Source organism: Adiantum capillus-veneris, chromosome 14, assembly GCF_014529385.1.
Source record: "Adiantum capillus-veneris isolate H3 chromosome 14, ASM1452938v2, whole genome shotgun sequence".
Classification (NCBI taxonomy): domain Eukaryota; kingdom Viridiplantae; phylum Streptophyta; class Polypodiopsida; order Polypodiales; family Pteridaceae; genus Adiantum; species Adiantum capillus-veneris.
Genome location: NC_140944.1, coordinates 57,566,834 through 57,594,097, shown reverse-complemented (window position 1 = coordinate 57,594,097; position 27,264 = coordinate 57,566,834). Strand labels below are relative to the sequence as shown.

Genomic DNA, 27,264 nt, shown 5'->3' with positions numbered 1-27,264 from the left:
GTAAGCATGGTAATATGTCTGAGGCCTAGGTTTTGGGCTCATATTTCTGCGTATTGAGTTGCTAATTTGGGCTATTGGCTGCGGTTTTTGCCGCTGATGCCATTAAAGGGCAAGTGATTTAACTACGCACTGGTTGGGTATATTGGGATCATTGTAAAAAAATGAGCCCAGGTCCAATGGGCCTTTGTTGCTTTTGATACCTGGTTTTTGTTGGGTTGCTAGCGTAATCAGTGTGTCACATTTGTGATGTATTGCGTACTATGGTTTGGGTCGTACTGCATACCATGATGGAGGTTTTTTGATAAACAATGCCGTGACTGATCAGATTGGATTTAATGGGTTTTCTCACTTAAGGCTTGGCCTCATTACACTTGTTTGTACAGTTTCGGTATTTTTGAATTTTGGTTCCTCTTACTCAATTCAATCTTAGTGGATTTGTTTGGCTTGACATGCTTAGCTGAGTTTTTTTTGCCTAAGCCAAGCAGCAGACAACTGTTTGAGGTATAACATGGGGTTTTTTGGCGTCGTATCTGATGCTAAGGACGAGGCTACTATGTTTTGACTGATGGTTTTAAAGATGGAGGTGGTAAGAGGGTTACCACGTACACTTGATTAGTCTAGATGAATTGTTTGACTTATGTTGCCACATTAAGTAAGAGCATGGCAAAATTGCCATGTAAATTTTGATGGTGTGTGGCTCAGGAGTAGGCACAAAGTAACTTTGAGCTGATGTTGGATTAAGTCACTTGGATCAGAAGGGGTGGTGGCCTTCTTATCAAAATGATACATATATAAATATCTATTTAAGGTCTATTAAAAATTGGGCTATATAAAAACCATACATATAATAATTATCATAATTCAAGGAGGTAATGGCCTTTTTTAGAAGCTTTAAAAAGAATTTTTTACAAAATTGAAATACATAGTACACTTCGGACGTTTGTTTAAGTAAAAGAAGTTGTAAGTTGGACATGGATAACAATTGATATAGTCCGTTGAAACCTGTAAAACGCATTCAAAGCTAACATATTTGTTGTCTTGTTTTGAATGGATGCAAGTGAGGACTCTATCCTTTCTTGGATTTGTTTTTGTTTAAAGCAAATGTTTGTCCTTGACATACCATGCGCTTGTCATTTCTTGGAATGTATACTTTAAATCGACCACTCTGCTTCTACACTAGAATGAGACCTCATTCTGATAGCAATGTACAAAAATAGTTCTAAGATTGAGTTATTTTTGTACTAATTATTGTCACTTGCCTAAAGCCAGCTGTTTTTTGAACCGTAATGTTCATTTATGTTGTATTATTTAGGTAAAACAACTACACACACACACACACACACACACACACACACACACACATCCAATCACTCATTCACTCAAAGTGCATACCTTTAGGCACAAGCACCAGCACACACATGTCTTTAGTCTTTAAAAAACTGAAATGAGAACTGTACTAAATAAGATAATGCGAAGAAACTGTACAAATAAGCAAGTCTGAAGTCCAATTACTTGCGAAAAAGTGTTGTTTGTATGCTAGCAAGTTTTGCAGTTTGAGGCTAGATTGTTCTCAACTAATGTTATGCAACCTTCTACAAATTAGATCTTGAAGCTGTCATATATTTATGTTTCTTTTTGTTATTCTTACTGTCAGTGACAGCAAAAGGAAGCACCGTGTCTGGTGAAAGCAGCTTGAAGCAATCAGGCTATGTAAAAGGACACAGGAAACGCTTGAAACTAGTGAAGCCTCCCAAGAGGACGAGGGAGAACTCAGAAACTGAGCTTTCTGGCCCTTGTGAGCACTCTTTACCGCAGATATTATCTCCAAAATCAAGTCAGGCTAGAGAAGGGTGTTTACAAGGTGGTACAAAGGGAGAGCAGATGCAGGAAGATTTATGTGGAAGTACGAAGGCTGATTTTCAGGAAATACCAAAGGAGGAAATTTTAAAAGGTATCAAGCAAATCAAACATCAGCATGCATCATGTCTTAATCCTGTTATGTGAATCATAGATCGGAAAAAGTCTTAACAATCTATATCAAAGAGTTGGTTGCCAAAAACAGTCGCATTGGAAAAGTAGGAAAAGCTGTGTGGTTTGTTTGGAATTTCTGGAGTTCTCAGCAATCATAAAGGGAGGTTAAATTTATTGACTCCTAGCTAGGGCATTCGAGAGGATGGTCTGACCAATCTGGTGAAGAACTGTCTTGGGGTCCTTCCAAAGAGCGGTGGTCTTGCTTCAGCATTTTACAGCTGGAATTGTGTTGTTGAATTTCTGGCTTCATCTCACACAGAATGAATACGTATATCTAGGTTAAGGGTGTGCTATTTGAACTCCAAGGTAGTGCCGATGTCTCATGGCTCTATTCAACATCCTGATCAGTCGTTCGATATTAATCACTGGCAAGCTTTTCTCGAGTCTCCATGCTCACAAAGTGTGTTTTTGCTTCTCTAAAGTTGTAAATTTGTATTAAAAGTCAATGAAAACTCACCCGCTGAGCACTTCTTCAAACTGCACAAGCCTAGCTTGATTTGTTGAGGTTGTCATTGAACTGGGAGTGTTGGTGCACGTAGGAGGAATTACTGTTATGATTTTGGTACACCATGTTTATAGATGGTCAATGCTGTGATATTTTCATGGAGATCTTCATCGCTATATCATTGAACATCAATTCATCACTATGTCATGTTGGAATTATCTACATGGCTATATCATTGACATCAATTCATCCATTATGTCATGCTGAATCGAGGAAGCTGCAAAATTCTTGGATTTGATGAACACTGAGCATCTCATAGTTTAGATACATAAGACACGATGAGACTTCTATAGAATGTTACACAGCTGATGTTGGAGTAAAATTTGTACAGGTACTGTAATTCCAGACTCATATGATGACTTTCCTTCTCAGATGTATGCTGAGCAGGAAGGGATGCAAGCAAAACTTCTTCCGTCAAGGCATACTTCCAGCGAAAGTAAGAATCAGGGCCTAGTGCCAATCTCCGGTGACATTGCTTGCATGCCGGGCATTGCTGTAAGTTTATCAGAGCCTGGAGAGTTTGAGGAACCTCTTACTTTGAAGCATATCAGTTTTTACAAAGAGAGTAATGAGAAATTTGAGAGCGAAAATTCGGGATTAAATTCAGCACCGAAGACTGCATCAGACATTCAACTTAATAATGTTGTGGTTCCAGACTCTTGTGATATCAAAAGTCAGGATTTAAGTTTACTGACAAAAGTCCCACTAGAAATTCATCTAAAAAATGCCATTATTCCAGACTCGTTTGATATGGAGAGTCTAAATGAAGCACATTCAGTCACACAGGGGGCTGTAGTTGATTCACAAATTGTCTTGGATCAGGCTTCTGCTCTATTTGACAAGTCTGACAACTTGCCTAGCCATAGTGCCAAAGAGGAAAGTCAATCGAGTGAAGGAAATACACAAAAGGGAGAGTCAGACTCTTTAGGCCAGGAGCTTACGAAGTCAATGATCAGTTTGCTACTTCCACAAGCTCTGCAGATATACGATAAGAAAGGGAGGAAAAGGAAAAAACCAAATACTCGAATTGTGAGTGAGGTGGAGAAAGTAGATTTACCTAGTCTTGCAGCAGAGCTGGACGAAAAAGAGTCCTTTGTCAATCCCAAAGAGGTGAACAGGCAGATTTCAGAAGAACAGGGTTCTCAAAACGAAGATAAGAGGGGTTTCTTTGCTCCATGTGATGACATTTGTGCAGGAACGGATATGAATCAGCTGAACAGTATTAAAATAGGTCAATTCAACAAGCCCTTGAATGATGATAGTGGATGTGACAACAACTCTCATGAAGCTTATGTGGAAAGTTCTCATCAACTTGAGCAACAGTGTGACCAGGAAGCTAACTACGATCAGTCTAAATCTAAACAACCAAATAGCCTGAATAGTTGTATTGAATTTTTTGTTGATGAGCATCAGGCTACAAAAGATTTTAGCCACCAGCCCATGAACTGTACAGCTATCCCTTCTACAAATCCTGTACCAGAAGGCTCTACTCCAAAAAATGGTTTGAGTAAAGGACAGCTGTATAATATTAGTGACAGAAAAGACGTATCTTCTTCGAATATTATTTTCCAACCACCCCACCCTGAGGAAAAAGAGAGAAGTCCTGCTGATCAGGATTGCTTGCAAAGCCCAGAAACTGAAGGAATCTGCTCACCTGTGGCCAATTCCCTGACAATGATGGAGATGAAGGATACGTTTGTAGAGGGAATGCAAATAGAAGTAGAGAAAGGCACCTCACCACTGAAGGTGAGCAAGTCTTATATGAGAGTTCCATCAGATCACATTCTTGGTTTTGATGCAATGGAAAGTGCATCGAAGCCCACCATTGGACAAGAAGTGTCAGCTAAGGACCTTGCAGTAAAGCATAATGAATTGCAGCCAAAGCACTCCGTTATCTCAACTGAACTAATGGGACAGTTGGCTTATCAAGAGCCAAGCAATGCAAATGACCTCTTTGTAGAGCAGAGGACTGCAGATGTTTCTGAACTTGAAGTAAAAGATTATGCTCCTCAAAATGGAACATATGTGCCTAAGGTTTGCTTAGAGCACCCCATGCCAATCTTGGCCATGAAGTTAACAATTCAGGATGACCAGGTCCGACTCCTAATCTGTTGCGGATATCAAGATGCAACACGATTACTACTAGTATATCAAATGGCAGGCAAGGAGCTCCTGCCATCGATATTTAGCAGTACCACATTTGATATTCTGCACTGTAATTCTAATGCAGTATGTAGAGGGGTAAGTTTCAGCCCTGAGATGCTGTTGTCTTTCCATGATCATAAACTCATTTCTAAGTATCCAACTGTACTTTTTGAAGCTTGTTGAATCCAATGGACTACACTTTATACCTGGTAGGCCGGAGCTTCTTTTATTGGGCAGGTTCAAGATAAGGTAAGAGTTTTACGGTGGTCTGCATATTTATCATGAGGTATGCCTGTTCATTTCAAATAAAAGACTTATTGCCTTATCATATGTTAGATTCTAGAGAGCATCTTTTTCTTCTTGCCAATTGTATCTTATACTGCAATAGGTATTTGAACATATGATTTTGCAGGGAATTGACAGAAGAAAAGCAGGCATCTGCACTTGATCAAAAAGACAATAGTACTTGTGACATACAATTGGTAGCTTACAGTCCTGGTAAACTCCATGTCGCTTCCAGGCTCAGTTCTTCTGGAGGTCAACTATATTGTGTGCTGCCTGTTGATACACACATGGTGATTGCTGGAGGAGAGAATGGCTTAGTCATTGGATGGATTATGGATACATTATGGAGGTCAACCTCTGAACCCACTCTAATCATAATTCAGCATAGAAACTACCTTCTAAATCACAGCGAAGGGTATGCGTTTTGGGTGGTGGTGCCTTTTGTAGGTGCTGCTTCCTTATCCTCAGGCTTAGAAAGCTAATGCTGCAAACCATTCAGCCAATTGTTGTGAGAGGAAAGTAAGAAATAATTATCTCTAAAGCTTGGTTAGGTAGAATACAAAACACCAACCTTACTGTTTGCTGCCCTCTGACCTACAGTCAAGCATTCATCTGCTGATGAGTTGCGGCGGCTTGCTGGCTGCTCCTGCTCATCACTCTCTTGCCCTGCTTTTAGATAGTATGTCAAGCAATGAAAGAAGAGCTGAATCTGGATGTTCGTTTATAAGAAGGGTTGGCAATGATTTTGAGCCTGCTCCCTTAATGTTTTAGTTATTTGCAAAAACGTTAGGGCAGAGGGCAGATGTATCAAGTAAAGATCTGGGAATTTTCTTGAGCCGAAAGGCAATCTGCTTGCTGCCCGCAATGGCATACTCCTTATGTCAGCAGGTTGCGGGTGCAGGAGTAATCTACGATGACAACCGGTAGTTTCATCTGCCTTGCCATGGCAGTGGCCTCACCTCCGTTAGCCTATTTCCTTGGAAAAAATATAGGCAAACATGAGCATTTTGTCCCGCATAATAGTATATGACTGTGTGATTGTTGGCCAGTCCTTTCAGAGCAGAGATCAGCATCTGGCTTCAGGCCTCTCTCGCCATTTTAGACTTGGGAAAAATATTATAAGTCCATCAAGATGCCAAAGCTAAAAGATCCTGACTCTAAAGGATAGTACAATACCGGGAATGTGAACAGGAAGATCAAACTATACAGGCTTGCCGATAGGAGTGAGCAATTTATCAATCAAGTGGAGAATGGTGTGAAAATGTAGAAGCGTGTCCCAAGTCTATGAAGGAGATGCGAGAGGAGCATGCAGATATGGTAACAAACACAAAGGGAGATAGACATGGTGAATGCGAGGGCATTAACTCTAGCTCAACTCCTCACTCGTCAAGTTTGTAATCATGAGAATCAGCACAATGCCCTAGGGTCAGACGTCAGTTATACACTGACTTGGGGCAGGAGAGATTTAGAAAGGCTGAAATGTGCTAGGCCAAATTTGGGTCTCCAGACTCAATGAAACAATATAAATGCACCACCAAAACTAGTGGTGCCTGTGTAATAGATAGGCTCAAACTCATAAAATGCCAAAGGAGAAGGTTCATAACATTGTCTTTGGAGTTGATATAATCATCCTCATCATAGTTCCTTACAAAGTGGCAGTGAATGCTGATTTGCTTAGTTTGTCCACAAACAATATGAATATGCGCTAAAGTAATAGCAATCTGAGAATCGGAGTATTGGTAAGGGTAGGAGATAATGGTGGGATAGCAAGGTAATCCATTGCCTGCAAAAAAATTTCCTTGGTAGTATCAAAATAAGATTGATACTCAGCTTAAGTAGAAGAAGAGGTAGTGGTTTGTTGCTTTTGAGATCCTATGAGTTAAGAACTATAGAGAAGACAATAAGTAGAAGTGCATCTTCAAGCATGAACACAACCAATCCACCATAGCCAGCAAGAATATCACCACCAACAAAAGATATACCCTGGTCAAATTTCAGTGATGTGACATAGTGAAGTATTTTTTTAGGTGCTTGCTGAGGTTGCTCATAAAACTGAATCTAGAAATACATAGCAAATTGAGGGTATCTTTAAGTGTTAACCAAGTCATGTAGAGAATGAACAAATTGTCAGAACTCTGTAGCATTGACCTCACAAGGATCATTACAACTTTAAGTTAGGAATCCATAGAATGAGAGAAAAGTGCATATAATGTTCCAGGCTATTCTTCTCAACTTGTGAGAAAGATGGAAAAAATCCATAGAAAACGACTAGACTTCCAAATCAAGAAATAGTGCAATTATCCAAGGTTGGACATATCAGATGACTTCATTGTTGCATTACTGTTTGTACTCGGTTTTAACTTATGATGCTTATTTGCAGATCATGGAAGGAGAGTTTTATGTTACCATTACCTGTGATTGATAGAGATCCATCCTCCTGCATTATTCAACTATCTATAGTATCAACCTTGCCTTCGATTATTGTTGGCTGTGATGACCAAGGCTTGATAGCCATTTGGTATGTTATTTCACCACCCTTTGTCAAATAATTTGGTATCAAGCTAACAAATCATATTTCTAAAATTGGTGTCAACTGTTTGTTTTTCTTTTCTCAAGGTGATGGTTCATTGATGGTGCCCTATTTTATGCTAGGAATTTTGTTAGTCGACAACTCCTCAAAAGCTTAAAGCTATCAGTGGAGGCACCTTCACAGCTGCACATATTAAAGATGGATTTGATTGTCCACAGTGACTGTGAGGAATCAACTGAAGTTTCTCGGATGCTGGACCAGGCAGAAGCTGGAAGTATTGTTACTGAGCACGTGACTGCTTCTTTTCTCATCAGCACCTTGAGTTGCCATGGTGTAGCACCTCAAGATTATGCTGGGCAAAGTGTATCTAAAAGCTGGAGTTTGAAGGTCTTGAAAAGAGATGGCAATTCTGTTATGTTCAATCTTGATCGACTGCAAAGGTAAGCTTTATTGCACTTCTAAAGGTTTGCTTTGTTTTAACTGTTTGAAATGAATTAAAAGCACTAGAGGTCAAGCCACGACAAGAGTCTTCAATAGTCGATGTGAGAACAATTTTTTTCCCAATGTCTCTTGTTATATAAGAAAATGCTGTTATGAGAACTATAAGACGTCTTAGTTTATAATCTTGATCAGCATGGCATCATTGAGTTTCCACTTATTGGCGCTTCAACCTCAGAATTTCATGCTGTATAGCTTCATGCAATGAGTGCTAGCCGATAATTTTTATTTGTGCCAAATTGGGGTGCCTACAAACAAGGTGGATAGGTATGATAAATACGGTACGATAAAAACCGTTGTACAGTATGGGTAGTCGCTACCAGTATGAAAAATATGTTAAGTACTGATTATAAATAGACGTGCATGTCTACTTAGGCATGGTTGCATACATGTAAACATGCATGCATACACACCGACATACTGATTATAAATAGACGTACATGTCTACTTAGGCATGGTTGTATACATGTAAATATGCATGCATACACACCACATACATGCATACGTATGCATATATACATACATGTCTACGATCTAATATACATGCATGTATACACGCATGTATGTGTATTGACGAGTGCGTAGAAGTAACAACTATTACGTTAAGTACTAATACCAGTACGCATATTTATCGTACGGTATGGGAAGAATAATAATTACGAGTTTGGAATGCAACCTTGTCTACAAATTGGCTATCAAGGATTGGGTATAGATAATCAACCTCCATGATATCTCTCTCTGTACTATGAAAATGGAGGCTGCTGGAAAGGACTATATTTAGAATTTCCAAAGAGGTTACTCACTGTAGACTGTAACGCCCTGGTTGCCCGACCCAGATAGCTGCCCCCTCGACGACGAATAGGTCAATATATATGGAAGATTAAAAAAAGGAACCCACAAACCACCCGGAAGGCAAGGGAAAATCCTTTGGAGTTGCAAGAGCCTACATGGCTACAAGAACCAAAAACCCCAAGCTACACGTGGCTGGAGAAACTACCTCACTCCAGTTGGGCATAGCCACAAAACAGCTCTCACTCCCTCCCTATCACCTGCCCGTAGGAGATGTTGGGACCGACTAGACGGATCCAGAGAGATGCCCTAACTCTAACAGAGGTCAGCTTCACACCTCCTCCTGTCAGTTGTAGATAGAGACATGTAGATATTATTGGCACCTTCGAAGCAGCAGATATGCCTGCTATGCGGCTTAGAGCCAGAGAGGGAGGAGCATTACATATGTCATTACCTTGTATATTATGAGATAAGGGGACAAGATCATTGTCTCTCTAGGGAGGGGTTCAGGCTTTTGCGATGGTGACACATTATAGTGATCGCAGATACCTTATGTTATTCTTGCTGGGCTGGAGTTATGCAAGCACATACATGTTTTGTTATGGAGTTCAACATGCTCTAGCAGAGGACCATCCAAGGCAGGTAACAGACTTCTTCCAAAACAACAGCTCTCAGCAAGACCCCAGGACACCACTGTTCAGCTCATGGGACTCTTTTGGACACAGCTACAGAGATTAGTAGGTCTGTGCCGTCATCCCTCTTGCAGATCACACCACCGATATATTTACCATCGCTGCATCAGGCCATTTTTTGAGAAGCACAGGGCAGCTCCTACAAAGTTTTTTGACAGAGGATGAGTTGATGCCATGAGTTTGTTGTTATAGTGATCGCAGCTGGATCTCTGAGAGTTTATGTGATGGTACTTACAGTGGAGCCCACTAGGAGATGAGACTTTCAGAGATTGCTACTGGCTGGCTCTAGTATTTCACTTCTTTGTTTACTTTTAGTGTTTGTTACCGTAGTCTTTTGTATTTTATATACTGGAGAGTTTTATTATTTGACAAGGATGTAATTTTCTGGTTTTATGTCGTTTAGGCCTTTCAAAGACGTAAATAAAAAAATTCCTTTCATTTCATTTCTTTTCTGCTTGTGCATATTATTGAGCATAAAAAAGATCAAATCGATCATATTATTTTCATCTCTTGTGGTGTAAATTAACCTAAAACCAAGCATTGCAGGATCTGTACTGTGGAGATATCAGAGAGATTGGGATTGGCTGGAACAAATGATGGCCATGTTCTTCTATGGGATACGATGAGTGGCGTAGTTATGGGGACTCTTAGGCAATCAAAAGGTAGAATTGTACTTGGTGTTCTCTTGTTGTTAGTGAATGCATCAAGATGACTCATTCCAGCTTGTTGTGCCAGATGAACCTGTCAAATGTATTGCAATAGATCCAGCTTGTAACATCATCTCAGTGGCAGGAGGTGTCCATGCTCTAGTTTATTCAAAGCAAATGTAGAGCCAGCTTTGAGCTCATTTGGTTCCTTGGAGTCTGCTCTATCTTTTCATCTGGTGAAGACCTCATATATACGATGGGTTCCTGGCAAGGAGTTTATGTGGATCATACGTGTAGCCCTTACACCAAACCCACCCATGAACCCGATCTTACACCCCCAATTCGACATAGGATGGAGCTAGTCAGCTTGACACACTTCGTGATTGTAGCATATAAATGTTTAACCAACCCCCCCCCCCCCCCCCCCCCCCCCACCCTCCTTCTTTCATATACCATTATCTTGTATCCTAGTGTCCCATGGATAACCCCTTGCCACAGGACCACATGTTACTTTGTACTTCTGTCCTTTCCCAATACATGGAGGATAGAGTTTGCCAGCTTTGTGAGGGTGCTCGAGACAGAGGAACACTACATTTGCCGATGTACAGTGTACTATGACATCAGAGGAAGATATCATTGCGTCTTTTGAGGTGGTTTTGGGCCGTTGAGACAGATTATGCATTTTGAGGACCAAACATGTTGATTTTTTCTTTGAAAACGCCAACGATGTCAGACAACCATCTTGCGAGAGAGGAGACCTCAGCAACTTGGCACACTTAGGCAAAGCACAGACATGGATTTTTTCCTATCCTTAGGACAAAGTAGGAGTTGCTAAAATCAAGTCATTAGCAGTGGCACACCACCATATGCCTTCATCATCCACAGGAGTCATTTTGGATAGAGCAACCTCAATCGAGCGAGATGTTCACGACTACCAAGAGACCTAGATATCTCTACTTCCACAGGATCGTTCATTCTTTCCATATGTGTTAAGGATGATGATGATGAAGATGTAGGGTACGCTAACATACCTATCACTCTAGGTACCCTAATTTATTTTTATTTTCAAGTTACCTGAACATTGCACTAGTCACACATGGATGTAACCTTTTGGTCTCATAGGTCATTTTGGCCTTTTGAAGTCGTTAATATAAAAATTCCTTTCTCATTTTGAGCACCTAGCAATAGAGCTCCATCTTGCCTCCATCCATGGTCACCACTCACTATACATCCCTCATCGAGTCCTAGCATTAGTTTATTAGTTCGCTTCAGCTAGTCTTTATCTTCAATTCAGCTTTTGCTTTCTTGGAACGATTGAATATATCTCATGTCCATTGATTTGTCTCATATACCGAGTTAGACCTTTTGAAGATGTTTATAAATCTCTCTCAAAGTTCTTTCTAACCATGTTTGGGGTCTTTTGTTTTATGAAAAGGTGTTATAATGAGTTGAATGTTAGGTGTTATGGTAGAAATCAACCAAAATATTGTGCATGATGAGAAAATTTTAGTCCATATACAATGAAAAATCTTTGGTTTTTCTAATTTTAAATTGATGGCCTCTCTCTCTCTCTCTCTCTCCCCCCTTTTCCCCTTTCCCGCTACCTAGAGTCCTCAACTTCTCCAATGCGCAACAGCGGCAACAGAACGCCTCTCTCTTCTCTAAACACACATAGAGAGAACCTCTCTCTCTCTCTCTCTCTCTCGTCCTGTGGATTCGAGTGTTTGCACTTCGTTATTTGGTAACACCTCTGCACTCCCACCACTGTAGAGGACATAGTCGTGATATGTGGGAGCAAACTATATCAGCCTAAAAATCTCAATCTCTCTCTCTCTCTCTCTCTCTCTCTCTCTCTCGCCCGTGCTGCTGTGCCTCCCCCCTCGCCTTGTTGTGTTGCTCGCGCCTCCTCCTGCTCGCTGCCTTGTCCTCTCGCTCCCGCTCTCTCTACCCCTACGTTGCCTTGCATCCCCTCGCGCTGCCTTTGCAACCCCGCCCCCCCTCTAGCCCTGCTCTCTGCTTCTATGCGTATTATCCCCCCCCCCCCCCCCCCCCCCCCCCCCCCCCCCCCTTCTTCTACGCGTAGGAAGTCAATTTTTTTTTTTCATGGTATCAGATTCACTATGTTGTATCAGCTTGGTCTCATAGGTCATTTTGGCCTTTTGAAGAAGTTAATATATAATTTTATTTCTTTTTGATACTCCCTCTCCCCCCCCCCCCCTCTCTCTCTCTCTCTCTCTCTCTCTCTATCGCTCCCCCCTCCCTTGCCATATCGCCTCACGCTCCCCCACTCGCCCAACTACTGTCCCCGTTGCTAGTGTGGGTGCACACATACGTTTAGTGACTCCTTGGTAGACGGCGATCAAGCATGAGGAAGCTGAACGACAAAGCGGACCCCCTAGAGAATGCCATTCAAAAGTGCAAAGAGGAAATGACAGAGATCATTACCAAGATGAACCGCAATCTCTTTGGCACAATAAACATGCTCGAAGGGCGTGAGCTGATCCAAGAGAGCAAGATAAGTACGCTGGAAGACCGAGTGACGACTTAAGAGGAAGAGATTGCGTCGCTAATGAAAGATCTCACCGAAGCACGATCAAGAAACACACTGGAAGAGGGCAAACTGCAACCCTCAATAATCGAAGAAATCAACACAATCAAGGAGCAAGTACGGGCCATCAAAGAGGGAGAAGAGCAACACAAAGAAATGACAACTTCTTGGGTGGATGTTCTTACGAAAACTCAACAGAAGGCGGATGAAGCCGAAAAATGGATCAAGGGTGGCCAAGAAAGGAAAAGGCAAGGAGATAACGCCCACGTCCACACCCACTATCATTAATCAGACACTAGATGAGGAGCAACGGAGACGGGTGCGCGCTTTACATGTGAGAATTTGCGGTCTTAAAGACATCCCCCGAGTACATCAGTTTATGTATGACCCAGAGGAGAGTCCCCTTTCTCTATTTTGGATGATGACATATGGGAGTTCTCTCGGGATGGTGACATTATCATCCTAGGGGACTTCAATGCTAGGACTGTCCATCACCAGGCAATGTTTTATGATACTTCAGAAGAGATGATAAGAGAGCTAGATGTTGTGGAGACGGGCTTGTCCAGATTATCACACGATGTGGAATATATTGAGTATGGGCGACACTTGATAGACATGGGCACTGCACATGGATTGGCCATCTTGAACGGCCTACAAAGATTTCTTGCTGCGGGAGGTTTTACATGCTTCCCACACAGGTTGGGAGCCAACACAATGGACTATGTCATGGCACGGCCGAATCTCATCTCTAGTATCCAGGATCTCACAATTGGGCTTAGACCGGTCGGGGTAGCAGTAGATCATGCTCTGGTGTCGATGACCATCTCTTTCCAGTTCAGTATAGCACACAGGACATGGGTAGCAGCCCCTACTCGCTACACATTCACATGGGAGACGGATTTTGTATACATGGACGGGATCTACTGACGCCTATGCACTGAGGACCTGGGGCGACCTCTGGAGGAGCTACCTACTATACTGACACAGACATTACATGAGGCAGCAACATAAGCATACCCACACACCCAGGCTGAGAAAAGCCGCCGATCAGGGAGCATGGCTCAGAACAGCTAGTACAATGAGGAGTGCCACCAGACTAGAGCCAGACTTCAAAGGGAGGTTGTTTTGGGGGACGTCACTCACAGACAGTCACAGATTGACTTTCGACGCCTGGTTCGGCGGAAGAAGAGGGCTTTTTTGGCTCAACTTGAGCAGGATCTATATCAGCTATTCTTGAGTTAGGACTCGCGTGAGGCGTGGAGGCTCTTTCATGAGCAGTCCCCCCCCCCGCTATTTCCTCCACAGAGACCTGGGGTCAATACGCATCATCTTTGTACACAGTACGTGGACAACTGCCCCTCCCCAACCCCCCCGACCCATGCCCACACACATGTGCTTTCTTCACCGTTGAGATGGTGAAGAAAGCTATTGATAGGATGAGGACTGGGAGAGCATACGATTATGATGGCTTAGTCGCTGAGCATTTCATGCATGCCAAAGACCTACTAGCAAAGCTTCTAGCAGTTATGTTTAACCGTGCCATGTGTGAGGGCCTACCGAACACTTGGAGCCTATCTACGATCGTACCTATCTTCAAGTCAGAAGACCCCATGGAGCCTGGGAATTATCGCACTATTATGATTGGGCACACACTGGCATGGTTGTATGCATCCATTCTTGAGCAACAGCTGAGTAGATGGGCAGAGAGGGAAGGAATGCGTGCAACCGGGCAGGCACGGTTCAGGAGAGGCTTCTCTACTCTTGACCATATCTTGACACTCAGGGCCATCATCGAGGAAGGTAGATATCATGGGAGACGGATCTATTGTAGCTTTGTGGACTTCCGCAACGCTTTTGACACAGTACCCAGAGCTAGATTGATGCACAGATTACAGGAGATGGGAGTACCCACAAAGCTCATTTGGGGGCTCATGGCATTGTACAGATCAGTAGTAGGGCATGTACGCACCCCGGAGGGATTTTTTACACCGGTTCACTCCACTATTGGGGTGAAGCAGGGCTGCCCTCTCTCTCCTACTCTTTTCGGTATGTATGTGGATGAGGTTTTTGACTACATTGACAGCGATGGGGATAAAGGTGCACAGTTGACACGGACATGGATTCCACTTTTGTTATATGCTGATGAGATTGTGTTGATCTCCGAATCCCCAGAGGGAATGCAACGTGAATTGGATGCTTTGCATACGTTTGCCCACGAAAGTGGTTTGTCTGTCTACCTTGGTAAAACCAAGGTTATGGTGTTTAATACCACTCCACAGTGGATCAGGAGGTCAGCACCTACATTCACATACGGCTAGGAGACTGTGGAGTACACAGACGCTTACACTTACCTTGGAGTGGTTTTTAGCGGACGTACATTCTCACTCAGAAGAGCAGCAGAGACTAGATTGACTAGAGCCCACGCAGCATTGGGTGGATTGGAGAGGATGTGTTCGCAGGTTCAGTTTCAGGAGCCCCGGACGAAGCTCTGGCTCTATGACACCTTGGTGGTTTCAACATTGCTCTACGGGGCTGAGATATGGGGACCTTCATTGGATCACCACGGGAGGCCGGGTCGCACAGACGGATGGGGGAACATGGAGAAACCTCTCGTCTCCATGATCTCGCGACTCATTAGAGCCAAGGCATCAGTACCACGGGCCATTATCCGAGCAGAGCTAGCGGTCTCCCCACTAGTGGTGGAGGCGCTCATCAGATCAATCTCCTTCATAAACCGCACATGGGAACTTCCTAGAGACAGATATGCTCGCATAGCACTTGAGTCCTCTCGACAGTTAGCCATACAAGGAGATACAACATGCTGGTATGGGGAGATGACATCATGGTTTCAGGCGCATGGGTTTAGCATAGATAGGCTGCCACCATTCGAGTACTCATTGGATGCACCATCTCTCATTCTTATACAGTAGGAGATCACCAAGCTCATCCGCCAAGACCTGACCCAGCTAGACACCAGGAGGACATGGATACAACCAGCACAAGAATTGGGCACGAAGATAGCTTTCTACAGAGACCACCTTGTCCAATTGACGGAAGATGGTTTTGTGATGAGACCCAGATACATGGATACCCACTTGTCTCATGGGATACGATGTGCTATTGGCCAGTTACGCACATCGTCTCACCAGTTGCGGATTGAGATTGGGAGATACAGCGGAGTACCAACAGAGGCCAGGACATGCCCCTTGTGTGACATGGAACCTGAGACAGAGCTACATTATACATGCCGCTGCCCCGTCTACTATGAGATACGAGGCCGCTTCCATTGCTTGTTCAGAGAGGGTTTGGACCACTCTCAAGAGTAATGGGATACGAAGATCAGAGATGCCTGGGTTTGTTCTTGCTCGAGCTGCGCAGACATAGAGAGAGCCTGATGAATGGCGAGGCTAGCCAGTCTCAAAGACGGATCACAGACTTCTTCAGAGCAGACACGGGACAGCCGCAAGAGTCACTCCCACAGCAGAGCTCCCCCTCGTCTCACACCAGAGGCACACTGATCGACCGATCGATTGAACTGGGGAAATCCAGGCGCGCACGACTGCGAAGGACTACACAGCATCGACGGAGGCTGCGTCAGAAGATTCGGAGCACGCTGGCCAAGCATGCACGACGCCCGGTCAAACTACTAACCATGGAGGAAATTGATGAGATTCGCCAACGACCGATGCTAGATCTTTTGTGATTCAACTATCCCAACAAGCCGCCCATTTTTGCTTAGCTCACATCGACCAATCTAGGATCCCATAGTATATATCTTTGTTTTGTACTGTTGTTAGGTTATTTTGTTACTGTGACTTTGTATCAGATCCACCACCTTGTATCTTTCTGGTCTCATAGGTCACTATGGCCTTTTGAAGACGTTAATATAACATTTCATTTCATTTCATTTCTCCCTCTCTCTCTCGAACGAGTTTTAGGGTTTCTGCACACTCCGTGAAGTCTGCGCGTACCTTGTAGCGTTTCTCCTTGGGGTTTCTAAGCACTTGCAGCAGCGCTGTTTCAGGTTTGGTGAGCCGTGACCTGGGGATCCTACAAGGCCGCCTCTGCTACTTCGTATTTCAGCCTGGCGCCAGTACCCTTGCTCAGCTCAAACCGTCAGTTCAGTGCCAACAGGTCCTCTGTTTTGCTGCAGAACGTCATTGCCTACCCCTGGGCTGCTCTGTTTTCAAAGAAACCCTGCTGTTTCTTGGTGTGCGTCTCCAACTGTGGCCTCCATTTCTGCACATGAGTGGGCTTTGCAGCACCTTGATGGTTGTTCCATCCCTGTTGTGCACGAAGTGAAGATCCACTTTGTTGGCACTGCCTACTTGCAGGCTACTGCGCAGGGGCTTTGCGTGGATACAGTGAGGCACAGCAGGTTCGGTACCCGCAGGGAACCAGCGAGGCTTGGGCAGGTTGGAAGTCTTCTCGCTGTTGGCTGACCCAACAAGGGGGCCGAGTGCTGTTTGCTATTAATAGCTACAGGTATGTGAACAAGAACTGCGTGGTTTGGTTTCTATTGGCAGGTACAGGTGACAACAGCATAATACCAAGGGGCTGAGCCTCTGTGACTTTGGTGGTACTGGCTGAGCGCCCGCAATGGGCTGAGTTGATGTATACACCCGCATCAGGTTGTGGTATTTTGTTTCTCCGCCTGGACTCTACCGAGCCAGAGCGTCGAGCTGTTTTGGAGGTTATGCTGATTCCTTGAGTGGACCATGAACCCACATCTTTGTATGTTAGTAGTTGGGTGAGCCAGTGTACTCCGGTCCCTCACCATTTTGTATTGTAAGTCGTGGTGGGCTTGTCGAGCTGAGGAGGATATACCCTCGCTCGCCTATCCTTGTTTTTGGATTGGTTTCTAGTGTGCCCTGTCCGCATGGACTCAACCGAGTCAAAGTATCGAGCTATACCCGCATCGCCAATGGAGGCCATGAGCGCTTCGCTAGTATGTAAGCCCCATACGAAGGCAACTTTTGTGCTTACAAACAAGCGGATAACACAATTGGAAAGGGAGATGAAAGAATGGAAAGCAGAGACGGAGAGATGGTGGAAAGAGAAGGCCAACCTTCTTCAAATGTTTCTCAATGAAGGCGCGCAATGGAAGGAGAAAGAGGACTTGCACGCAGAGCTACAAGCATTTAAGGCGGATTCACAAGCACTTAGAGAAGAGGTCACAGCCCTCAAGCGAGAGCTTGCGGATAGAGTAAGCAATGGATTGGAAGAAAAAGAATTTCAGCCCTCGGTGATAGATGAGATCAAGGTCATCAAGGAGCAGGTACGGATGATCATCTCTGATCCTCGTATCGCATGACTCTAGAGAATGGTCCAAAGCCCTCTCTGAACAAGCAATAGAAGCGGCCTCGTATCTCATAGTAGACAAGGCAATGGCATGTGTAGTGCAACTCTGTCTCAGGCTCGTTGTCACACGAGGGCATGTCTTGGCCTTTGCTTCCGTTGTATCTCCCAATCTCGATCCGCAGTTGGTGTGAAGATGTGCGTATCTAGCCAATAGCACATCGTATCCCATGAGACAAGTGGATGTCCATGTATCTAGGCCTCGTCACGAACCCATCCTCCGTAAGCTGGAGGAGATGCTCTCTGTAGAAAGCCATCTTCGTGTCCAACTCTTGTACTGGCTGTATCCATGTCCTCGTGATGTCTAGCTGAGTCAAGTCCTGGCGAATGAGCTTGGTGATCTCGGACTGCGTAAGAGTCAGAGAGGGTGCATCCAGTGAGTACTGAAGGGAGGCAATCTGTCTGCTGAACCCATGCACCTGAAACCATGACGTCATCTTCCCATACCAGCATGTTGTATCTCCCTGTATGGAGAGGACTCAAGTGCAAGGCGTGCATATCTGTTGCTGGGAAGTTCCTACATGCGGTGTATGAAGGAGACAGATCTAGTGAGCGCCTCAACCACCAGTGGGGGGGCAGCTAGCTCTGATCGTACAATAGCACGTGGTACTGAAGCCTTGGCTCTAATGAGCCGCGAGATCACAGAGATCACTTTGGCCTTTTGAAGATGTTAATATAACATTTCATTTCATTTCATCTCTCTCTCCACGTGTAGTGAAAGAGTGTTTGCATTTGTCTCCAGATGCCTTGTAATGTGGCTATAAGTTAGGCAAAGCCTTGTTTTTTCAAATTAAGTATTCACTCCATCCTTGAGTGAGAAGAAGACACTTTTTCACATTGGTATTTTGAGAAAATGGCACCATTTCATTGACAACACTAATGAGAATGAATTGAGAACATAAATGATAGCAAATTGACAATACAAAAAAAATGTTTTCCATTTTCAAGCATGGATTATTATACAAGAATATTTGTTTTTTGAACATGTAGTGTGGGGCAAGATCCAAACCTTCATTCTTTATGTTGACAAGTTGGCCATTTACTCCACCCTGCAATATCATCACATGAAAAACCTACAAGGAATACAACCCATGATGCAATTCAGGGTAAATGAATTGCAATGTATGCTTTGGACATAAGACGCCTCACAAAAACTGGTTCAAAGAGATGCATGTACGAAGAAAATTAGATCTTGTAGAGACAAGTAATCGTGCATGTAAGGAAAAGCACCTTAGTTGTTATACACTTAGATGTGTGGGGATCCATGGAGACAACTTCAATTGGAGGCAAGGTTAAATGTGCAACACATCAATCATCATACATGCAAAGCTATCAACATATTTGAGGGAAAAATATGCTACAGTATAGTGTAATTGTGCAAAGGTTCTATGTTACAATAATGCACCCATTGCTGCCATACATGAAATGACTTAAAAGGAGTTCAATGGCAAGTAAATACATCTGTCATATTTGAGGTGTTTGGATTTTTAGCATATCTGAGTTGAGGATCTGGTTTGACCCAAAATCAGTGTAAAGCTTTTAGCAAGCTATACACGAGCACAAGGACTACCAATGTTTAATCCTTACATGTGAAATCATATTAAGCATAGCATACTTGTATTTTGTGACTAATTCAATAGTTGGTATAGTGCAAATTTTTTGGAAATTGATATGAAAAGAAAAGATAACCAATGAGGAGCTTCCATAGTCATGTTGGTTTCTTATGTATTGAGTGGACGTAGACAGCCTACGAACTTCTTGAAGGGTGAGTTCATAGTTGGGTAGATTGAGGCCGAAGGATAATTTACCAAATGTTGTAATCGAAAGGGTTGATAATAAGAATCAAGGTTGATTTTTTTTTGTCCTCGCCCTTCAAATCCACAAATTTTCATGATTTTTTTTTGGGGTAATTTTCGAAGGGCACTTGACATTTTTACTTGTAAAAATGGTCCAAGTACCAAAAAAGGAGTGTTTTATTTGTCCAAAATGTACCTTGGTTAGAGCCTCCCCCATAAACCCTATAAGGGCTCTTTAGTTTTTATTTTTGGAGGTGCCCCACATTCAAAACCTCTGGCAATTGGCAATCGAGTGGTGGAGTCTCTCTCTCTCTCTCTCTCTCTCTCTCTCTCTCAACAAATAACCTACTCACAAAGGATCCATATAGAAGCATATAACTAGTTTTTATAGAGGGACTACTCAAGATTGCCCATCATAGGTTACCGAGTCACACCCTCATTGGGGCATCCTTCTTGATCGAACCATCTAGCTTGACCACTCGCAACCCCTGATAATGTGAGGATCTTCACATCGTAGACAAGGTATCAGAGGCTAGGGAGCATCATTGAGCAACATCCCCTCCCTGTTGACCATGGAGGACATTTGAGGCCATATTATAGAGACCCATGAATGAGATGATCACCTGTTACAACCATGTAATCTGATAGTGCTTCAAGTATGCACGAGGAGGATGACGATCCCAATTCATCACCTAGCCGTAGAGGAGAATAATGAGGAAGCCTTCCTCATTCCCGAGCTTTATAGTGCATGGCCCACTGTCCACACTAGTAGCCGGTTGTCCTTGCACTCCGACACTGGTGTAGTGAACCCTGAATGGCACTTCACAGTGCCGCTCTGGCCATCTGGTCGATCGTTTGTCACAACATTATAGCCTATGTGTCATTATCCCCCCTTATAAAGAGTTTTCGTCCTCAAGAAACCTCTTGGTAATCGCTCTACGAAGTTCTCAAGTTTTCGCTTCTACATCTAGGTCTATCCACTTAACTAGTACCTCCTTGTATACTTTACGATGGGTTTGTATATTTCGATACCCTAGAATCTTTTCTGGTTAATGTGGTATCTATGTTGGCTCTATCAAGTCGACCAAAATCTTTGGAGAAACTACGTTCTCCAACCTATGAATGATTTCTTGAATTTACCAACGTGGAAGATGGGGTGAACTTGAGAACTCTCAGGTAACTTAACTTTATATGCTACGTCCCCATCTTCTTAAGGACTCGAAAGGGACTACAAATTTTGAGAGAAAGTTTTTCACTCTTTCTCGTTTTCAAGGTTCTGACTTTGTAGGAACCTTTAGGAATACAAAGTCACCTTCTACAAAGGTAACTTTTTTTCGTTTTCTTTGTATGTATAGGTCTTAGCACAATCCAATGCACTACGAATGCTTTCCTTTTTTGCCTTCATCATATCATTTATATCTTCAAAGAAACCCTTGACAGATTGAATCTTCTCTTTCTCTAGGCCTATAGCCATAGGGGATCTCCATTGGAAACAATACATGAACATGAACATGAATGGTGTAAATCCAATTGTTGATCGTTTAGAATTGCTATAAGAAAATTCCAAAACAGGTAAATACTCTTTCGAGCTAGATTGCTTCTTACTTACATACGAACACAACATGTCCTCTAGGATTTGGTTAGCTCTTTTAAGTTGACCATAAGACTGCGGATGATCCATTGTACTCACACTCAGAGTAGTATCTAGGTTTTTGAAGACTTCTCTTCAAAAGTGGCTACTAAATTTTCTATCTCTATCTGATACTAAATTTGTGGGCAAGCCATATAACTTGTAGAGATGTTAAAGACTTTTGCCAACTCTGGTGTTTTAATCGTTTTTTTTGTGGTAGTAAACTTTGCCATTTTGGTTGACCTATCCACTACCCATCCACATTGAGCCAGTAATGAAATCCATGGAAATGCTTTTCCATTTTCCTTGAGGAATCTGCAAAGGATGGAGTAGTCCCCCAACCTTGAGACGCTCATGTTTATTGACTTCACACTAATTCCAATTAAACACATAAGTTTGGACGTCCTTAAATAAACTATGCGAAAAAAGTTATCCTTTAACTAGTGCATATGTCTTTTCAATGGCACAATCTAACTTTCTACTTGCAGATGCAATCAGACACCCCCTTTGCATAAGTTCCCAACGGCTTCATTACTTGCATCTGTCTCTTAGAAAAATTGTTCATTCGGATTAACTATAATCAATGATGGTGCAACTGCTATAGCCATTTGTTGAGATTCCCCTCAATTTATGCTCTTTCTTTTTTACCTCAATTTGTCAATCATTGGGGTTGCGATCTTTGCAAAGTCCTTCACATATTGTCAATAGAACCCCGATATACCAACAAAAATCTGTAATTCTTTGAGATTTCTTGGCGTTGGCCACTTGAGATTAGCTTCCACTTTCTCAAGTTTTGTCCGCGTTCCCTTTGTGGATATAATTTGAGCAAGATACTGTATCTCAGTCTCAAAGAAATCACTCTTGCTTTCCTTTACAAAAAGTTTATGTTTTCTCAATAACTCGAACACTAAATGCAAATGTTGTAAGTGTTCTTTTTGAGATTTACACTACTACGGTTTTTTCTAAGTATGAATGTAAATATTGTCCATAAACATCATAAATGTTGATGGTGCATTGGTTAGCCTAAATGACATAACCAAGAACTCAAAATATCTAAAAAAATGTTGTCTTTGCAACATCTTCTAGTCTAATTTTAATCCAATGATAACCAGATCTCAGATCTCATTTTGAAAAATAATTTGACTCAAAGAGTTGATCAAACAACTCATCCATACGCGGCATCGAATACTTGTTCTTAATCGTTATCTAATTAAGAGCTCAATAATCTAGGCACATCCGTATAGATCTGTCCTTCTACGGACTAGTAAGTTTGATAAAGCCTTTGTTCAAGTATTTCGTCAATCGTTTTTCAATTCATGTGTTTTGGAGTGGCTTAATCTGTAAACATGTTTACTTATAGGTTTTGAACATAGCATAACATCGATGCCATGCTCTACTTCTGGAGATGGCGGAAAGCCATTCAGTAAATCACTGAGAGATACATGCTGAAACTACTCTAATAAATTCATTAAAGCATCTATGTACTTTTTCTTAAGTGTCTCTTTTGCTTTGGATACTTTTTGTTTCATGCATGCCAAACAGGGTTCTCAAACTACGGGTCTCGTCTAAAGCCATTTTTTTACCGTGCTTGTTTACGCAAAGATTACTTATAGTTTCAACGAAGAAAATATTTACATAACTTTAATTGACAACAAATACCTCTGCTATCTTACCTCTGCAGACTGCTTTGTGTAGCTCCATGGAAGAAATGAGAGGGGCGGAGGGGACACTACGGTCATCATGTAGGGTGATGACCCTACCACTGTGCTCAAACTATAGCATGTTATGCAAACTTGAGCTCATGCTATACAGCCACTCCCTAGCTAAATGCACATCTCATGTAAACAAGTGCATGAGCTAAAAATCAAGCAAATCCTCGTAGTCCTACATGGCTCGCGGCCTGCATCAATCTTAACACTAGGTTGGTAACCTAACAGGACATAAAAGTGTCCTTTCAGGGTTTTGAAAAAAACCTCCAAAACCATAGTAGATCCACTCATTTTGTAAAATCCTTTCATGAGGTTATAGTTCAAGGCCTACTACACATGGAAAAAATAAGAAACTTGTAAAATTTCTCATCTTTTGGTCACACCAAGTCTCCAAAGTTGATGGACCAGTACATTTTCATGAAAACAGTCATTTCTTACGTTTTGTTGCATAAAAATAAGATTAGGGATTTTTGTAGGACTTGAGATAAATTCCCTAGTTAACTTCAATGGGTTGGTGATCAGAACATATGATTGCTTCTCACTCACTATTTTTTGTTTTACCAAAAGAAATAGGTACAAAAAAGTTGAATTTTTACCATTCTGCAAACCTATCATCAAAGTTTCTATAGCCACACTCAATACAAATAATATATGCATGTTTTCTTAGTTCCTTATTGTCCTTTAGGTTCATAAGGAGCCATGGATCATGTCAAAATAATAATACATCTCTTACCAAGGGGAACCTTGGGGACAAATATGAAGTGCTAAATACAGCAAACATGAAAAAACTGGGTTCAACATTATGAGTTGTGGAATCCCATAGAAACTATTCAATATCTAGCCAAATTTGATCCTCATGACTAGATATGGTTACTACCTACAAAATGCATGTAGTTGTCACAAGAAACTAACAATATTGAAAAAGCTATACTTGATATACTAGAATGTTTCATTTTCTTCTATAATTGAAAAAATCAACCATCGTTGTTTACTATGCAAAATAGGGTATTAGATGCCCTAAAACTTAAGGAATATTAGCTTTATGTTACAATATGCGACATAGAAAATCAAAACTATATTTGGATATTATGAAAGCCACCAAAAAAATCATAGAAGAGCTAAAATTGGCTAAAAAACAGGATTTGACAATTTTTGTAATTTGGTCATAACTTACAACTTTAACATTTATTTCTCCCTAGAAGCATCAGGACATGTTGAGGACTACTAAAGATAGTTCTCTAGCATTATAAACCTCACAAACATGAATTCTAGAGTGGTATAGTTGCAAAAAGTTGAAAAAAGCCAAAAACAGGACCCGTTTTTTCACACAGTTTAGGTTGTGAAATGTTGTGCAAGGACAAGGTTAAAGATGGAATTGATATTCCAAAAAAATGTCGAGTTTTTTTCAGCTCATGAGACAACTTTCTAGATAGATAGCACCTCAAAATCCATTTTGAAACTCTTGACATAATTCAAGGAAAATGGTCACTTAACAGGACATAAAAGTGTCCCATTACCAACCTAGTGTTAACTTCTTAACTAACGAGTAGTTCAAGAAGTTATAGCTAGCTCCATTGTCTATGAGAATAGTAACTCTACGCCCACCTAAGGTGCCATACATACATGTGCACCATGTCATGAGGACCTATACTAGGCTGTCACATGGTTGGTGCCACCGAACAAGAATGACACTCATCACAGTGGCACACAGTCACCTCCCTGAACTCTTCAAAACACAGAGGAGGCCTCTACATTGTATGCAATTACTTAGAGAATTTACTATATCTCTTGGGCACATTGCCACAGTGGCACACAATCACCTCTGTAAACTTTGCGGAACACAGAGGAAGCCTCTGCACCATATGTAACTACTTAGGGACTTTACTATATCTCTGAGGCTCATTGCCACTAGTGCTAGCTTTGAGCTTTGGGCATTCGACCTTGGTGTGCCCTAGCTCATTGCAGCTAAAGCATCAACTTTTGTTTCTCTTTACATAATTCTTTTTTTTCCTGAATTTTGGACCCTCTTTTCTTTTTGAATGGTTGTGGGTTTTTAGTCCAACAACCACCTTGACTCCCCTCATCCGTCCTCTCCCGCTACCTCTCACTATAGAACCCTTTTCTTTTAAACTCCGACCCCTTTCTCTCTTTATTTTGAGCCCTACTCGCTTCATCTCGTGCACTACGACGCTTGATATCATCATAAATTTGCTCATATTTGATTGCTGCGGATAATTCTTTCGGCTGAAGAAGCTCAACGTACTCAACATAATCAGTTGTGAGGCCTCTCTTAAAGCCCTGTAATGTTTAGAATGCATCGATCTCTTTCAACTTGAGTACTATTTCTCTATAATCTGAGATGTATTGAGCTAGGGACTTGTTATATATCGAGTACTTATCCCATAACTCCCAACTTCTCTCTTTTTTGTTACTTGGCAAGAATTATCTTCGAACATTGTTTCGAACTCCACCCAAGTGGAAAGACGGGTATTCGACCATTTCATTAGGAACATATTCACTGAATCTTTGTTCCTCTCTTTCCTCGCCTCCAAATCTATGCAATTACAAATCCTTTAGGGACGAGGTTGTCTCTACGGTGGACGGCCTCATAGGCACATCGGCTTGGGCTCTTGAGACTTTGGGTGAGGCTACGCTCAGTCGTGTCGCGAGCGTCCTGCTACTACAAGACTAAGCAGCTATCAACGCATTTAGGCATGTGGGTATGCGATGTAAGATCGTGACTACATCAACCTGGACTTTCTGTAAGGTGATCAATTTTGAATTAAAATATTAAACATCCTGCTAGAGAGCTCCATCTCTGTCAGGACATTGATAGGATCAGTCGTAGTCCTCATCCTCGTCATCCAAGGGATCCTCATCGTCCCCCTCTGCAACGTTAGTGTCCATAAAGTTTGGCTCATTGTCCAAAGAAGGGTCATCGGGGTTGGTAGCGTCTACAATCACGCTTGGTCCAAGGACAAGATCTACAAACATGGAGGACATTTGCGGGTCAAGTGATGTAACCCACGAGCACGCTCTAGAAAGGGTGAGAACCTGGCATCTATAGCCAGACAATTTGATTGGAGTTAGGCTCGCAACTACTGATGAGAGAAAACTCAAAAACCCTAAAGAATTAGAGGGTAATGAGGACACAATGTGACAGACATACATTTTTTGTCAATTTTCTAGCAAATGAAATGAGAGGAAAACAGAAATAATGAAGATTTTCACAAACGCACACTAACAAATGAGCAATAGAGAATTATTTTCACCCCCTCTCTTGCGAGAGTCACAAACCAGTGTCAAAGTTGACGATGCATTGTAGTATCCAATGTGGGAGTCGGTTGTGCCAAGAGCTATGTCTTCATATTGCTATGCCGTTGTGGACTTCGTAGCCGAAGTTTTCTTGCTAAAAATTTCCTTGGAAAACCTCCCTGCCCATGTGTGTGAAGAGCCTCTTATTGAGCTTAGTATTTTGAAACTTTGAATTGCAATGATCTTTGTTCATACAAATGGTAGCAGGTTGTAGCGGGCACTAGCGGCAAAAAACAAAGGTGGTGGCGTAGTTGGCTAGGGGATAGGTGTAGGTTCCTACAACATCGAGGAGCATTGATGGTGGCTATGGCTGCCATGGGCTACTCTAGTGGCATGCGGCAGCATTGTGAGAAGCGGGCAATAATGCAAAAACGACGACGAATGGGGGCAATGCCCAAGAGTAGCGCCAAGGCAATGCAAGGCAAGCGATAAGAAAGAGAGCGAGAGATTGACAATGGAGAGAGAGAGAGAGAGAGAGAGAGAGAGAGAGAGTATGGGAGAGCCCTTCTCTACGCATCGATGGCCTTCAAGCTCTTTGTAGTCTTAGATGAAGAAGTGGCAACTTAGAAACGCTGAAGTGCGATTGCCAAGAGATTTTTTTTTGGAGGACAAAAACTCTTTTTTGGGGGGGGGGGGGGGGGGGGGGGGGGGGGTTTGGGGGGTAATGTCACATAGGGTGTAATGTTGTGATGGAAGACCTATCGGATGGCCAAGACCGTGGTCAGAGCGCCATGATGAAGTGCCATCCGGGGTTCAGTGGGTGAGGACGCCCATGCCACTACGGCA

General features: G+C 42.5%; 2 protein-coding genes across 4 annotated transcripts in view; both read left to right on the top strand.

Annotated features, from left to right (window-relative positions):
- Window positions 1-11,443, top strand: part of LOC147442434 (DNA binding protein) — an 83,625-nt gene extending 72,182 nt beyond the window's left edge. The window contains exons 4-11 of one of the 3 annotated variants that reach the window (XM_086528600.1): window positions 1,655-1,951; window positions 2,868-4,777; window positions 4,857-4,930; window positions 5,094-5,315; window positions 7,347-7,484; window positions 7,619-7,936; window positions 10,022-10,137; window positions 10,211-11,443. In XM_086528600.1, the coding sequence (XP_086384726.1) occupies window positions 1,655-1,951; window positions 2,868-4,777; window positions 4,857-4,930; window positions 5,094-5,315; window positions 7,347-7,484; window positions 7,619-7,936; window positions 10,022-10,137; window positions 10,211-10,305 (3,170 nt within the window). In that variant the 3' untranslated portion in view covers window positions 10,306-11,443. Of the gene's footprint in view, window positions 1-1,654; window positions 1,952-2,867; window positions 4,778-4,856; window positions 4,931-5,093; window positions 5,316-7,346; window positions 7,485-7,582; window positions 7,937-10,021; window positions 10,138-10,210 lie in introns of those variants that run through there. The other 2 variants (XM_086528599.1, XM_086528601.1) reach the window with 2 other exon arrangements.
- Window positions 11,444-16,425: 4,982 nt separating this feature from the next.
- On the top strand, window positions 16,426-18,724 carry LOC147442433 (uncharacterized). Its single transcript, XM_086529663.1, has one exon. The coding sequence runs from the start codon at window positions 17,550-17,552 to the stop codon at window positions 17,982-17,984; it is 435 nt and encodes a 144-aa protein (XP_086385789.1). The 5' UTR covers window positions 16,426-17,549; the 3' UTR covers window positions 17,985-18,724.
- Window positions 18,725-27,264: the final 8,540 nt, after the last annotated feature.

What these genes read in the sequence shown, in the direction of transcription:
- LOC147442433 (XM_086529663.1), top strand. Translation starts at nt 17,550, where the DNA reads ATGGACTCAACCGAGTCAAAGTATCGAGCTATACCCGCATCGCCAATG.